The sequence below is a fragment of the Drosophila elegans genome, unplaced genomic scaffold, assembly GCF_018152505.1.
Source record: "Drosophila elegans isolate 14027-0461.03 unplaced genomic scaffold, ASM1815250v1 contig_149, whole genome shotgun sequence".
Classification (NCBI taxonomy): domain Eukaryota; kingdom Metazoa; phylum Arthropoda; class Insecta; order Diptera; family Drosophilidae; genus Drosophila; species Drosophila elegans.
In genome coordinates this window covers 11721000-11737802 of record NW_024545513.1, presented here as the reverse complement: position 1 = coordinate 11737802, position 16803 = coordinate 11721000, and the positions used below count along the sequence as shown (strand labels likewise).

The 16803-nt window shown below is 40.5% G+C and overlaps 1 protein-coding gene across 1 annotated transcript; it reads right to left on the bottom strand.

The window, feature by feature from the left end:
* Nucleotides 1–503: 503 nt before the first annotated feature.
* LOC108137117 (DNA-binding protein Ewg) lies at nucleotides 504–6259 on the bottom strand. The gene is made up of 6 exons (XM_017258641.2): nucleotides 5192–6259; nucleotides 4902–5111; nucleotides 3951–4478; nucleotides 2427–2552; nucleotides 2219–2354; nucleotides 504–1470 (listed from the first exon to the last, which is right to left on the bottom strand). The coding sequence occupies exons 1-6, from the start codon at nucleotides 5879–5881 to the stop codon at nucleotides 725–727; spliced, it is 2436 nt and encodes an 811-aa protein (XP_017114130.1). The 5' UTR covers nucleotides 5882–6259; the 3' UTR covers nucleotides 504–724.
* Between the last annotated feature and the right edge of the window lie 10544 nt (nucleotides 6260–16803).

Here is a 16803-nt window from a genome sequence, read left to right as displayed (position 1 = left end):
TCGTTCCCCTGCTTTTGGGCATTTTCAATGCAAATTGACTACGTTTCAGGGATTCGATTGGTGGGTCATTAGGTCAAAAGGTGAAAAGGTCAAGGGGTCAAAAACGGGTGGCTGCACGAGGTGACAAGAAGTGTACGTCTAACATCTACGCTGGCTGATCCCTGTGTTTGCTTTACTACTTACTGGCTAAAACTAACCCAATTGTACAACTTAAATTGGTTAATATTTGGTTTGTGTTGCGCTCTAAGCAAGATTATGTGCACGATAACATATACCTATGTACTCTCCACTACTTAACTACTAAACAAATGGCTATAACTAGAAAATGTTTAAATGATTTGTAGCTCTGTTTAACTAGGAACAATTTTAGTTGTAGTTTTTGATTTTTAGTTTTGATTTTGGTTTTTGGTTTCAATTATCAACAAATGTTTTGGTTTCCTCTCTTCTCGGTCCTAAATTCAATTCGTATAGTTAGTATATCTGGGGTTTTCCCCTTGGTTCTACTAATTCATTTGGGTTTTTTTTTTGTTTTTGTTTTTTTTTGTTTTTGGCATTCATCTAAATTTAAATGGCAAGTGCATTCGTGCGTTTCCCTCGTATATATATTCATATATTTTGTCTCATTTTCTGTTTCCTTTTTGTTTTGTGTTTTGTGCAAAGCCGCATTTGACTAGATTCGAGATGGGCTGGATTATTTGGGATTGAGGATGGGGAACGGAGGAGCCTATTCCAGGTGCTCCAGCTTGATGGCCGGCAGTTGGAGCTGCACACTGGTCAAACTGGCGCTATCTACGCAGCGAATGGAGGCAGAGGAGTTGCCCGAAGAGCAGCCGCTCTCATCACTGGCTTTCAAATGGGAGGACCTGTTCTTCAGCGAGGCATTCGGTTTCCTTCGCTTTTGAAGCAGCACATCAGCAGCAGCAGCTACTCCTCCTCCTCCACCACCGCCCCTCCTGGTGGACCTCGTGCTGGCCACCTGCGGAAGACTAGGCGTGGCCAGCACTATGGGCATGGGCATGGGCATCTTTATGCTATTGTTGTTGTTATTGTTATTCGCCAGACTGCTGTTATTGTTGTTGTGCAGCTGGCCAAAGCCACTGGCAGAGCTGCCACTGGTGGCACTGCTACTGGTGGTGGTGGCAGTGGCCAGGTAGTACCGCCCGCCCGGGGCGACCTGTTGACCCACCACCGCACCACTGCGACGGCTCAGGACCGCCGCCGATCCCGCCGAGATCAGTGAATAGCACTGAACGCCACCGCCACTTGCCGCCAATGCGGATGAGGCGGAGCAACTGGCGGCGGCGGCGGAGGCGGTGGATTGACTGCTGCGATTGGCACTCGTATCTACCTGCATGGGCGCCAGGCACACCGTTCCATCGCTGTTCGTCTGGATCTGCTGCATGTTGGCCATCACGGATTGGTACATGGAGACGGGCACCGAGATCACATTGCTCACCGAAACGGGATAGCCTGGAAAAGCAAGGGGAAAGCGTTAGAAGTATATAAATAAATAATGTTTTACTTATTTAAAGTACTCGTAAAATTAACTTTAATTTAATTGCTATTTAAACTATACAATTTATTTATATAAAACCTTTGTTAATAAATATATGGAATTTAAGCGCAAGTCACAAGCTATTGTTTTTTTATATTTCTCAAACTTTTTTTTACTAATCAATGCCATACTTTCATAATCAATAACTAATTAGTTCACTTTTTGAATGTTTAAATCTTGTGACTCAAAACCTATTTAGAATTGTCATATTAATTAACATGGTTTATTTTTAAATGCTAGGTACTCTATATAAAAAGTTCATAAAATCATTATTTCAGTGTGATATTTTTTGTTTCGCTTTCAAGTAATTTTTACTTTCTGTTAAATATAAAAAAACACAAAAGTATGAATTATTATTGAGCATAGTCAATAAAAAAAAAACAAGACATGATCATTGGGGTTCTGAAAAGATTAAATAAATAGGAGTAGGATGATTTTTTAGTTAGAAAAAAAAAAACAGAAAGAAGTATGATTATCTCAGGTCTCTGTACAGAAAAAGGTTTTTTTTCCATGTTTCTGAAACTATTTACGCCATGAACTTGTCAGAGCATCAATATATTACAGTCTTTAAGCAATCAACAACTAATTTTCGTAGTTAATAAATACTTCTTCAAATCAATAACTTATAAGTTCAGTCCTATATTAAGCAGGGTTAATAACTACCTTGACCATCCTCGGTGGTGATATATATTTGGCCATCCTGCGTCTCGGTCAGGTCCACGGTCATGTTTTCATGGCCATTGACATCGGTGAGACTCTGCACCGTCTGAATGGTGGCTCCGCCCTCGCCTTGGTGGAGCTATTCAATGTAAATATAGAAAATGTAATCGAAAATCGCCCAAGAACGAACAGCATTGCATGATGGACTCACCGTTGCAACTCCTTGGACCTGGGCAGTGGTTCCATCCGGCAGTGTGATGATGGGGTTATTGGGATCCACCTGGATCAGCGACACGGTGCCATCGGCATTTTGGGAAAGCACCGTTTGCGTGGTGTACTGTGTGCAAGGAGGAAGCCAAATTAGTAACGAAATAACTTAAGGGAAGATTGAATATCTAAAGCATAATTAAGCACAGTAATGAAAATAAAATGAAACACTACCAAAATGCAAAACAAGCAGGCCATAGTAAATACTGCATTAAATAAAGGTAATAAGAAATTATTCTCTTTTTTTTTTTTGGGTTTGTGGAATGGCTTAAATCGTATTTACATGTGGGGACGATTGTGCGATTTTTCGGTTTGTGGTGGATGCAAATAATGATGAAAATAACCAATAACTCGATAACAACCAGCTGCAAAAGAAAGACAAACAAACACAAAAAAAAATCATATCAAATCAGGTTAAATCAAAAGGATAATCGGATCAATGGGAGCAACAACATCAATAATTAACGATAAGCAACAACGGAAGATTGAGCCAAACAAAATTTGTGGAACATAAAAATTGTGGAAAAGTGGGTCAAGACATGTAAACTATGCACAGATGTTCCTAAAATACATTCTTATATTTTTTTTGACTTTTTTATGGTTCAGTTCGTGAACAGAGGAATCCATAAATATACTTTAAGTACTTAGAAATGTTTTATACTTTAGGAATTATTGTCTGCCTTAAAATCTCTCTTTAAATTTGTATTATTCAGATGATTTCAAATGTGATTACTCATACAAAAGAGTGTTTTTAGAGCACTTCATAGATTGTGAATCCTATATTTTGTTATCAGTATAGCAACTATTCAATTAATGGCACCTAAGCTAAGAATATTTTGTTTGTTGATTAAAATACACATTGAGTAGGCATGTTAAAACTTTTTGTTTCACACATTAGCAACTTTTTAACTTTAAATCTATAAATTTACTTTAGATATATATATGCATATTTTTAAATGATATTTCCTTTTATTAATTAATATTTTCATACTATTCAATTAATGCCAAATAAGTTCGGAATGTTTTGTTTGCTGATTAAAATTCAAATGAAATATACATGTTAAACCTTTTTGGTCTTCCTTTTTCATTATACTTTTAGTTTATAATTTAAATATATAAATCTATTAGAATTCTTGCTAAGAATGTTTTGCTGGCTGATTATAATTCAAGTAAAATATGCATATAAAACCTATTTAAATATCATATTTTCATACTACTTTTTGGGCAAAACTGAAATCTATCCATCTATGAGAATTCCTGCTAATCCCAATATGATCCTCTCCAAACTAGATATACATTCTTTACAGTCTTTAATCACGAGTGTTCCTCTTGTCATATCATTTGCTGGCTGATCAGCATGCCTAGAGCGCATAGTTTGGCATATTCCGACCCCCGATCCCGGCTCGATTAGTGGGCACAACGGCAAGTCGGGGGGCAATGGCAATTCATCATCCGGATTAGTACGAACATCAACGTCGCTGAGCGTAATGGGCTCGATGCAGACTTGGGCATTGGCGATCTGCTGTGCGGTGACCGTTTGGCTGCCACTCGACTGGTGCTGTTGATGCTGCTGGTGGTGCTGCTGCTGTTGCTGCTGCTGTTGCTGCTGCTGCTGCTGGTGGTGCTGGTGGGCCTGGGCGGCACTCACGGCGGCTGCAGTGGTGGGCACGGCGGTGGCCGTCGCCGTGCCACTGGCCGTGGTCAGCTGTATTGTCTGCGGCTGACCGCCGGCCACCGGCTGGATGTGCACCGTGCTGGGCAAGTGGGTCTGGTGGTGCTGCTGCTGCTGTTGCTGCTGGTGGTGCTGTTGCTGCTGCTGGGCCGGCGCCTGACAGATCTCGATCTTCGTGGAGGCGGGCAGCGTGGCCGTCGTGGTCACATGCTGGTTGTTGGTGCTCTGGATGATCGTAGGGGCTGGCGTGTTGCTCTGGGCCGTGTGGGTTGTGATCACGGTGCCAGCACTGTTGATCTTCACCACATTCACCTGCTGCGGTTGCTGTGAGACGGTGATTCGTTGCGGATTGCATTGGAGTGGATTGAATTGAATTGGATTGGATTGTTTGATGGATTAGTATGTGGTCGTGATATAGGTATGCTCTTCCAAGTGCCAGGGTATGCGGATTAGTGATGGGTGTGAGTTAACCCGGTTAGGAATGGCAGGCAAGCTAGTTGGCATGATAAGGTCGAAAGGGTCCGACCATCGGGATAATCGGTAATCGATTTCATATATTAATCGTATTAATCGATTAAGGCAACTATCATATAAGGCAACTCTTTTTTGGTAATTACAGAGCAGATGACTGATCATATCTCACCCCATGAGTACCATGAGTACCATGAGTACCATGAGCACCATGAGTACCATGAGCACCATGAGAACCATGAGTAGCCCTGCATCCAGAACCCATGCTATACTCACATTGCTGTTGCCCGTTGGCGGCGTCATGGTCGTAACTGTGTGGATGGTGGGAGGATTCGACAGCTCCATGTCCTCGTCCTCGTCGCCCGACTGCGAAATCAAGGCGTTGACCTTGTCCTCGTCGTCAGCAAAGGTGGGCAGCAGGTCCTCCCTGCCATGGTACTTGTAGCAGTTGATCACGATCTTGCGTAGCGCATGCGTCCAGCTGATCTGCAATGGGGAAACGGAGCACCGGTTAGCCCAGTCCAATGGAGACAGGGGGCGGCTGTTGGAACACCCACCCCACCCACCTTCTGCTTGTCGTCCTCGGAGCGGGCATCCATGCGCACATTGGCCCACGGCAGCTCCTTGGGCCACCAGGGCGGTCGGGTCGATTCCCTGCCCCAGCCGGGCTTCCCTCGGCCGGTGGAGTACTTCAGCATCAGCGGGATGAAGGCGCGCAGCTGGGCCTGGGTCATCTTCTCCACGGGCGTGGGTATGCCATCGATGACCAGGCCGGGCAACTCGAACAGCGAGGGATCGTCCTGCGGCGGCGGTGGCGCCTGCTGGGCCAGTGCATTGTCCAGCTCGTCCATCACGATGTTCTTCAGGTTGCGCAGTACATCCTCCAGCGGCTTGGCCCCGAACACCTTGTAGCTGGTGTTGGGTTTGCCCGGCGTGGCCACCAGCACCACCGCCTGTTTGCCCACCCTGCCCGTAAACTCATAGATGATGCCCCTCAGCTTGCGTAGCAAGCGATTCTGTTGCCGCTTCCGCACCGATGGGTTCGTTTCGAAGCAGTGCGGTCGCTTGCGCTTCTTGGAACTGGCGATGGCTGCCGCTGCGGCCACGCCCACTGGTCCGGCGGCCGCCAACTGGTGGGCCACATCATCGTTGACGGGCATGGAGCCCAGGTCGCCCTCGTACAGACTGCCATCGCTGCTGATCAGATCCTCGTCGTCGTCGTCGGAGCCCAGGCTCTGGATGTCCTCATCGAGCATTTCGATTTTGTAGGTGGTTCCGTTGCTCTGCGAACTGTTGCCGGCACTCTGCAATTGGCCGCCACCGCCACCGCCGCCCGTCGTTGTGATGGTGGTCACATTGAGACCGCCGCCCGCACCGCTGCCCCCCACACCACTGCCTCCGCCATTCCCTCCCCCGTTGGAGGAGTTGCTGCCCGAGGAGGTGGTGGTGGTGGTCACCACCACATTGCCAGCCGAACCCCGCTGGCTGCCCGCCGGCGCCACGACCAACCGATAGCTTGTGGTGGCCAGTTTGGCGGTGCGGTCCTCCCTGATCCTCCCTGATCCCTGCTCCTGATCCTCTCCGCTCCTCACCTCTCCACTCCTCAGACCTTCTTCACTGGCTTCCCGAAGGTCTTATTCGCATGCGCAGTGTGATAAGAGCTGTTTGGAAGAAAACGAGAGAGAAAATGAGTGGAATGTCTGAAATTAGTTCTCAGGTTTTTGATAACAAACTAATTTAAACGAGTCGCCCGAAAGAAAAGAAAAATATTAGCAAGTTTAGAGACCTAGAATTACCCAGTACCCAGAATAAATAATAATAAATAACAATCCCTGAAGAAATAATAAAATAGTTTCTATTAATATATTATATATTAATATATATTCAAAAGAAAAAAAAACGTTTAGAGACCTAGAGATACCCAGTACCCAGAATTTATAAGCTCCCAAAGAAATATTAAAAATAGTTTGTTATTTGCAAAAATAAAAATGTATTGATTTATATATAAGTTCAAAAATCTTATCTTATTCAAAAATCTCTTAATCTAAGTCGAATATTTTTTGTTGGCCATGCGGTATTGGTTTTTCAATTATTTAAACGTAAGTTTGGGTGAGATGCCCTAATAATAGGACATTTAAAACAATTGCTTTAATATTATGACAAAATAAAATACTCGAAAAGTCACCCCAAGCTCAAAGGAGTTCTCTGAAAGGGTTGTTAACTTCTGTCAACAATGTAGCCAGTTCGACACATACCCCCCGTATCATGTGTAAGTTAAGGGGTATATGGCACCGGCGACAACCGAACTTGGATCGCTTTTTTTTTCTGCTGATAAGCGGCAAGTGAATCAGGTCAAAAGCGCGCATGCGCAACACCAAAAACGACAATAATAGAACAACAAAAGCGAACAATTCAGTGTTTTATAACACAGCCCCGGCAACGAAAATGTACACATATACTCGTATAGTACACCATATACAAGGTACATATGCACAACTGTTTGTAATTCGAGCGATCCGCAGTCGCAGATTAGCGCCGTCGGCGCTCAAGTCGCTTTTATTTTCAATTCCGTAGGGCCCCACAATGGATCGGATCGGATTGTATCGTATCGGTTCGGTTTGGTTTAGTTTGTTTCGGGAGCCGATAAACGGCGAGAACTTGGGTACATACGTGTACTATATGTAAATAAATATAGGGGTAAGGTGAGCAGAAGCCGTCAATGTGGCACAGGTAGCTCAAAAAACCGAAGAAGACTTCAAAGTGACCCTGACACAAACCAAAAGGTACAGGATGGTACTTATATTTCCTCTTCGGATCTCTTTGGGTGTCTCGCTATCAGCTATTTTGTTATCTTACTATATATTTTGGAAGGCTACCCATCTATCTCTGTTTATTAAATTTAATTAAATGGTTCAATTGGTCGTTTTGATCTTTTTTCAATAAACTATATAAATTAGTTTAAACTAGTTATTAGTTTACTATTTTTTATCTCATAATCATATCATTTAAAAAAAAAATAAAACAAACACAATCTCTCTCTCTTACTAACGTATTCTCCCCATTACTGAGCATATGCATTCTTCGTTCTCCAGTGCGCAGAATCCCCAAGCTTCTTCTGCTCCCGCACAGATTTGCAATCTTGTATAGCCCTCTCTTTTCCTATATTACACCCCTCTCTTTCGCTTTCTTGGGGGCCGTTGCACGTGCGCACTGATATAGGGTTCAATAGTACTTTGTTTTTTTTTTGGTTTTTTGGTTTGCCCAACTAAGCAATATTTTCAAGTGAAATAAATGTTTATCAATTGTTTTTTTATGTTTTTTGCTTGCCTCAGGGATTATTTTGTGTCGGGTATTTCGTTGGCAAAGTGTGGATTTGTTTCGATTTGTTTGGGGCTATTTTTGTTGATTTTTTAGAACTTTATTTTGGTTATTCTTTGGATATTTTTTTTTAGCAAGTTTTGAATTTTTGGCACACACACTCTTTGTTGCACAGAAAATAAAAAAAAACAATTTTTTTGGACGAGATTATAGGGCTCCCGTACGAACCACTCGGCACCGCTTTTAGTGGCTCTCTGTGCTCAAGTTCTATTTGCGTTTGCTCAGAAACTCGGAATCCAACGACGGCAACGCGGCGGCAGAAAGAGAGGGCGCCAGCGGGCAGAAAGAGAGGCAGCTAGCGGGCGGAAAAGAGAGGACACGACAAACCACCCCATGGAGTGATTGCGACAAAGCAGCGACGTCGACGCAGTGAAAAATCAATACTGCGCCCATGCGTCGACTTCGCCGCCTGAGATGGCTATATATAAAGTCGGGCCGTCTTCCTCTGTCCATATAGCTTCAATGAGAGTAACAACCTTCTCCCCCGCAACTAGAAATGATGCATCGAAAGACCCTGAAGCTGTGCTCAGTTACCTTTGCCCTGACAAATACAAATGCCCAAATATGCCAAATATTATACACATTGTGTACCCCCCTCTTTGAACTCCCCCACTTTTGGGCAGAAGAGCACCACTATATATGGGTTAACAACACCCCCGTCGTGAAATCGAGAGCAGAGATTCGGGAACTGGAAAAGGCCACCCCTAAATATCCAGAACTTTCACCACCAGCAACAAATACACACGCAAACTCGACGAGCTTGAATTTTAACCCATGATAACAACACTCACTGTCTTATCCTGGTTTTTTTTTCTGGTTTTGTTTAAACCACCACGCATGCACTGCTCGCACCACCCAAACACCCTCAATATGGCAGAGTTCAGAAGGTAAAACACCACCATCCCACCCCCCTTTTAGGGGTTGTAAGTCCGTTTCACTTGCGCGTGCCAAACATCCGGCGACAGTGGAGGCCCCGAAAAAGTAAACTCGTTTCTGGAACTGGGCTGAAATCAGAAATCAGACAGACAGACGAAGATGGGATGGATGTAGCATGGATATGAATGGCCAAAGAGCAACCTGATTTTGTTCATCCCTTAGGTCTCGTTGCTGGATGCAGGAAAAACTAATGGGGATCTTTCTGTTTGCTGTTTGTAAAAGCAATAGAAAAATATGGCAATTTTGTTTCTTTTACAAAAATCAGTTCAAAATAGTTTTTAAGTATCTAGTAAGGAAACTTTACTCTAGAAAATTTTAGGAAACTAATATTTCAGTGCCAGTACCTACCAAAATAAGCTTGTTAAAAGTCTTTTTTTAATTTTTAAACTAAAAATCGTGTATCTTTCAATTTAATAATAAATTAATTAAATTAATTATGATAAATATATCATTTACAGCATACATATTTGCATGACCGTAAGTGTATTGTGCCCCGTCTGTTTTTTTTTTTTTGCGGGGTTGCGTGCGCAGCGCTTTTCCCTTCCGTAGGTTTTGGTGGAAAAACTGCGCCGAGTGCCCTGAAATGCATGCTATAAGCGCCAAGCTATAAGCCGATGTCAAGGCAACTGAACATTCACTCACTCAGTTACTAAGGCACTCTTAATCAAGTATTTTGTAGCTATCAATGCGTGAAGGTAACTTAAGCGCTTGAAGTTTTGGAAAATTCTAATTGGGTTAAATATGTAGTTGTTTAAAAAGCAAAAGACTACTTCACCTTTAATAATCCTAACTGGAATTTAAGAAAATAAGTTATTGTAGTAGTTACAATTGTACTAACTGTATTCATATGGTCACACTTTTTTTTATAGTTTTCTCACCTCCTCTATATAATGTTAGTTATAAAAAAAAGGTTGTACAGATTCTAGATAACAGGGGCAAAGTGAGCGCTTGCGCAAAGGGGTCACAATTTTGAAATTCTTTAACTTCTCTTCCTCGTTAATCCTATTTTTTCTATTTTTATTTATATATTTTGTAGAGAGTTCGCAATTGAAAATGCTCAGAGCTGTGACTCTTTGGATTTTCTTTACGTGTGTGTGCCTACAGAATCTCCCACTTCAACAAACTCCCACTGCGTCAGCGCACACACACCCACACAGGCGCACCTTTCACCCAAACTTGTGCAATGGAAATCAGTGTTTGCTGGAAAATCCGAATTGAAATTTAAATCAGTGCGGCTGGTACAGTGGGTGAAAATCCACTAGTTATAGTATTATCAGTGTTTCAGACTAATAAGGAATTATTATGCCAACGTATTTTTTGGAAATATTTAAACATTTTGATTTGTTTCGTTATTTCGTCTATTTTAAAATTAACTCAAAAATGAAGATAACACAAATATTCTTCACCCGAATTATAGAAAATGTATTTCAAAATTTTACCCATGCTAGAAATATGGAAATCTCGACACAATAAAAGTAAAAGAACTAAGGGGGGAACTAACTATATAAAAACACAATAGCGACTTTAAATAAGACTAAAAAAAAATTTATTTATTTATTTTAATTTCAAAATAAATTTGTATAATCTTTTTTAATTTATTGTGGATCTTCCCAATTAAAATAATGTATAATTAAATAGGGCACTGAAGATCACTTCTATATGGCCTTTAGTTATGAAAATATTTAAAAACTTCTTGGTTTTTCTTTACCAAAGAGCTTCCTTAAAGAAGTATTCTAGTCTGTGAAGAATCGACCCCACAGTGCGCTTCTTCCCTCTCTCCCTCTCTTGCAAATATATAATCGATAGCAATTTTCTGAGCAATACTCTCTCTATTTATCTCTCTCTCTCTCTTTCTCTGTCTCTCTCGTTTGCCCCCTCTCCTCTCTTTTTGACTTTTTGTACTTGACGCAGAGTCTACAAAAACAATGATAACAGCGAAAAAGCGAAAGAAAGGCGAGAAAAATAAGTTACGCATGCGGCGGTTCGTTTTCCGTGGCGGTGGCGACGGCGCACCAACCACCCCACCCACCCACTACCCACAGCCACCCACTCGCACACACTCTTATAAGAACTATAAACACTATACAAGATTTAACAGTGGCGGCGGAAAGCATATCTCTATGTCTGATATTTACATTTATCTATAAATTCATAATTTAATAATAACAATTTACATTTTTAATGAAGCAATTAACGGAAATTTGTATTTGGTACATTCATATATCTTTAAAATTAAACAAACATATTTCATAATTTAAAATGTAGTTTACAAGATAAATAATTGTATAAATAACGTCCTAATTTATCTCCCTTAGCTGTTAATACAAATACAGCCTGGCCCACGTTGCCTTTTCCAATTGGAACTGTACTTTTCAAGCCACCCCCAAACGATGAAGATTCCCATCACACTGTCGTCCTCGAATATTGGGAATGAAAAATGTGAACGAAGGCTGCTGTGAGCTAGCCATCTCGCTCTAGCTTTTCAGTGTGTATCTGAGTGAATTTTCCATCTTTGGGGGGGTGGTTTGGGTGGCTTCTGCAACCCCTAAGGCTACAGAATCAAACACATACACACATACAGCTTGAAATTCGAATTGGGAATGCGTGTGCCGTTGTGGGTGCTCCCAATTGGACTTGATAAGTGTTACGCATACGCCATGTATTGCAAATGCAACACCCCCTCCCTGTTTTGACTTTTCGTCATTTTTATTTTTTTGCTGAGGCGCATGTTTTAATTACGGACACTCGCAGTTGAATTTTCTTTCAAGGCGCCGCTGTAACGGTAATACACCAACATGCACACACATGTAGGATTATCTAATATACATACAAATAAACCGTTAGTTTAGTTCTCTCAAAACTTTTGCGCACTCACTAATACTAGAAAATACCCTACAAACCCTTATATAGTATATGTATATAAACCATATGCACTGTCGCCGTGGAAAATCGAAAGATTTTCCCAACCTCCCCTTTGAAACACATATGCACACGCACCTGCTTTCTGTTGTTATTGTTGTTCTTTTTCCAGCTCCTTTGTGATAACACACACATATATACAGGCACGACAACAACATTCACAAGCAGCCACAGAGAAAAAAAAAGGCGCACGCACACGAACGCGCCGCCGCTTTTGTGTATTGGTGTGTTTGCCCCTGCGCCGAAAATTTTGTGTGGCGTTTATTTATTATCACACTGCACATGCGAATATTCCGTGCATTTTACATTTGCGCACTGCCGTTTCGCCGCCGACGCTCCGGAATTTCCCGCTCGCGAGGTATCACTGTATGCCCGTCAGTTTGGTAGGTTTTAAACTGGGGAAAATGCAGGGAACTTGGCGTTTAAAACCTACTTTTAGCTTCGTTTTCACGAGAAAACGGGTCTAAAATATGTCATAAAATATACTAAACATATACATACATACAGGGTTAAAATAGTGTGGCCAGGTTTTGTTCGTTCAAAAGACCACGGCTTAGCGAGTATTTACGTTACCCTTTTTAACGTATTTTTGTACTTCAAATGTGCCTATTCACACAGGGGGTTTTTCTGCAACAGCGACCCATTTCTGCAATAGTGCCTTAAGTGTGATTTGTGTGCTGTACATGTCCTGAAATACCAACAGAAATTAGTATATTTAAAGTATTCAGGTGATATTTACTTGGCACTTTTGGGATTTTTTGGCGAACGAGGTGGGCTAATATCAATTTTACTGGCGGGAAAATTAAATTTCACTTTCGCTACTTCTTCTTTTTCGGGTTGCTTGTTTCTTAGATTTGCTGTTTCAACAGCGGGTTCCTGTATGCATTGGCCGCAACAACTTTTCTGCAACAACTTTTTAAAGCGGCTTTGGGAAGACCGTATTACCAACCGATATCAGGGCGCGTGACCTATCGTGTTAATAATCGATAACACATGACAAATCACGCAGTTGAACACTGAGCGGTCACACTAAGGAGAACAGAAAAATTACAAAATGATGGCCACATTAATGGCGACCTTCCCGCCCACTCATTATTTAAATAAATAAATATGCCATGTGAAAAAAGATTAATGAATGAGTAACTGTAAGTGTTAACATTGCTATTATGAGAAAAAAAGAGACATGTTTATGTATCTTTACTTTTTTCCAATTTTGTGTTAACTCTATATAAGTTGTGGTTTGCTTAAAGAAAATCAGAAACTTTCTTAAAAAATGAATTAAATTAAAAGAAAATGTTAATACTGAACGCCAAAAATTTTAATTTAAATTTAAGCTAACACGAAACTAAAGGGAACATTATTAAACTAAAAAGTTCTTTTAGTTTTTAACGAGCTGAAAAAGAATTAATTATTAATAGCAGCCTTGTAGCATATAATGTAAATGGGGTTGCAATTGACATAGACTTTGTAGAACAAATAAAATAATTATATAGTTTGGGTAAACGATTAAAACAAGAAAAGTATATTTCAAAATAATATTATTTTAAAGAGGCTCAACGATGAATTATATTTTATATATTAATATAATATCCCAAAGTATCAATATTAATATTGATTGAGTACAGTTTTAAGTCAAATTAGACAACAATTTAGAAACAAACCACGGGAACATTTACTTAAACGGGATATCAAGAAAACACAAATATCAATACAGAAATATTAATATAAAGATATATATAAGATAAGATATATAAAGATATATGTATATCTTCTCAGCTTGCTTATTTAATTTTGCTGCGTTTATTCACATTTAAAATTTGCATATTAACACCACTTTCAAAACAAACCAGAAAAAAAGATGTAAACGAAACGTTATCAGTTTAATCCAGAATAACCAAGGACATATATATCCCAGTCAGTTGAGCTGCAATCACACGTAAGCCCTTCACAAGGCAGCTAGCAATATTTAAACAAAAGTCAGCTAGTCACGCCAAATGAAAAACTGACATACAATTAACTTCACTTTCTCAGATGCGGCAAAACCAATATTCACTTAACTCAAAAGCAAACAAAAAAAAAAGGATTAGGATAGGGATAAGAAATCCTGGAGCGACTGCTAAGCTGCGACGACCGGAGGCGACTAACTTCTGTGCATCGAAATGTCTGGGTTTTTAAGCCCAGTGGGGGCACCCACACAACAATATACATTATTAGGATGTATATAGGCGATAATAAGAATCGTTCTTCGTAGCACAGATTGCCCGCATGCAAAAACCGAATAACTTCTATTATATAAAAAGAAACCACAGGCTGGATGGGCTCTTATCGCCGAGAATTGAGAAACGAGGCTTGTGGTGCTGTTGTACGGGTATGGTCTCGGGATTTATCTGGGCCTTGGATTTTGCTTATGCCTTATCCGAGCAAGTGGTGCCGGAACTCTACCCCATCCGTCTTATCGCTTCTGAAGAATCACGACTGGCAGTGATCTTGAATTCCTCATTCAATCCCACTTGGCGACTGGATATAATTCGAATTTGGGTCAACGTGGAGCAGGGCACTTCCGTTGTTGGAAATGTGACAGAGCACCAGTTGGCGAATGCTAAACTAAAGTGTGACTAAAATTCAGTTCAACGAAATTACAAACTGGGAATACAAGATATAAGTAAATAAGGATTTTTTGGAATATATATAATTTTTGTGTCACAGATATTCTTAATAAATTATAGTGTACAGTCGCACAATTCGCACAATTCCTTTAAATAATATTTAATTTGATGAGTTGATAAATTACTACAAAAGTCTTTTATAATATGTTGAAATAGACTCTGTACTTTTTCTTAACAAATTTCAGTTTCTTTATGAAAATATAGAAAGATTTGAATGTATATTTAAATACATTTTAAAACGTATGTTATGCCAAGCAATGAAATAGGTAATAAGCTGTTAAAATTTGTAGTTTCAAAATGTAATTCCTGAAAACCACAGCAATTTAGACACTAAGTACTGTTTTAAGGTCTGTTTAACCATTATATCACTTGCAATGTGTGGTTGAGACACTCTTATTGGTTGTCACTCACTCCACTTTACACCTTTACATGTTCAAGGTCCTCCGATGCACACACACACCGCCCTCTTCTCAGCCGCCTGCTAACTGCTTACCACCCAAGGTCACGCGTTTTATGTGATATATATGCACTATAAAGTGGCCGACCCGCTTTAACTGCCCAAACGTAACCGCAAAAGTTTGATTGGGTTTTAAGTCGTTTAAGGATTAACGTAACGTAACGTATATTGTAGAAAACGCCGGCCGGTGGCGGTGACAAAAATGCAGCGCAGTTTCAAAACAAAACTTTGTTTTTATTTTTATTTTTTTTTGTTTGGGTCCCCTGTTTACTCTTGGGTAATCGGTGTTTGGGGCTTTCGGTCCTCGGTTCTTGGTTCTCGGTTTTCGTTTCTTGGTCCTTGGTCGTCGTGGCGTGTTGCAAGTTGCTGGAATGCCCGTGTGCCACTGGCAGCCAACTTTCGGCGACGTTTGCCGCCAATCGACCCGCCAGCCAGTCATCCACAAACACACAATTGCTATCCACTATGCTATACTATGCACTATACACTAGCCACTGACCCACCACCCCCCAGGCACCACCCACCGAACCACCGCCCAATGACCCATCGCAGTGCCAAAAGGAAAACACTACAACTGTAGTACTGGTAGTACGGTAGTACTACGGCTCACACAAACAAACTCGTGTTATGGTGTGCACTGTACACAGTTCTCATGGCGAATACGCAACGTGGACACAAGTGCGCCTGCGTCTGTTTTGATATGAAAAAGACATTGTCCTCTTCGCAGTTTTTTTTCAGCTTACGAGGATTGATGGGCTACGCAGGATGGACTGGGCTTATAGGTTCCAATAGGAAAAACAATAATATTTATTAATTGCTTATATGATTAGCTTAGCTTAATAAAATTTGATTCATTGCAGCAATTTTATAAAGGTTCTACGATATTTTTACTAGTAAATTTTTTGTTTTTATCACTTAAAACAAACCCAGAAACCCAAACTAAAAATGCGTCATTGCATGATTAATTAAGATAGAAAATCCATATTCCAGTACTACGAATTTCGTCCGGAAAGGGACCCAATTTTGGTGATATGCGTCATAAAGTGTGACTCAAGACTTAAGACTCATGAATAAGGAATTTGTGGTTTAATAAGCAAAAATTATGTACTAATTTTACTTATTTTATATGCAAATTTTTGTCCTTTAAATATTATACGCATAAAAGGTGCAATATAGTTGTTACATTTTTGGAATAGCTGCATCCCTAACGTTAAAATTTGTTCGATTATTTCATAAGATTTCCGGTACAAAAATTATTTGTGCATTATTTCAACGACAATTCAGACACCTATAAATTTATATTAAACGAAACGAAAGTCTAATTAAATATTACCAATAAATAAATAATACGATTTATAAAACTAAATACAAAATATTTTGAAATAAGCTTCAAGACATATTCAGTCAATTAATGCATTGACATTAACAACAAAAACAAAACAAAAATAGTTTATAATTTTACAGGGCATTTCCACAGTCCTTTAAGCCGAATTATTATTGTTGTGCTACCTTTATCCTTGGTCCTCTTTTCCCGTACATTTCACGCTCATTTGTTTGGCCTTGCATCGAATTGAATTGCCGATTACAGGCATCATTGATTATTGAAACCGATTTGCCACGCCCCCTCCCCCCACGCCGTCAGGTCCTTCGCCTCTAAAATTGGCAGTGTCTAGGCCAAGTAAAGTGGGGATTCCAAGGCCATGGATTCAAATTGATAACGGTGGCAGGCAAACATGAGCTTTAAGCTGCTTGCCGAATCAGCAAACTTTCGCGGGATGAAAAACACAATAGAAACTTTTAAGCACAAAAAAATTTACTCGCC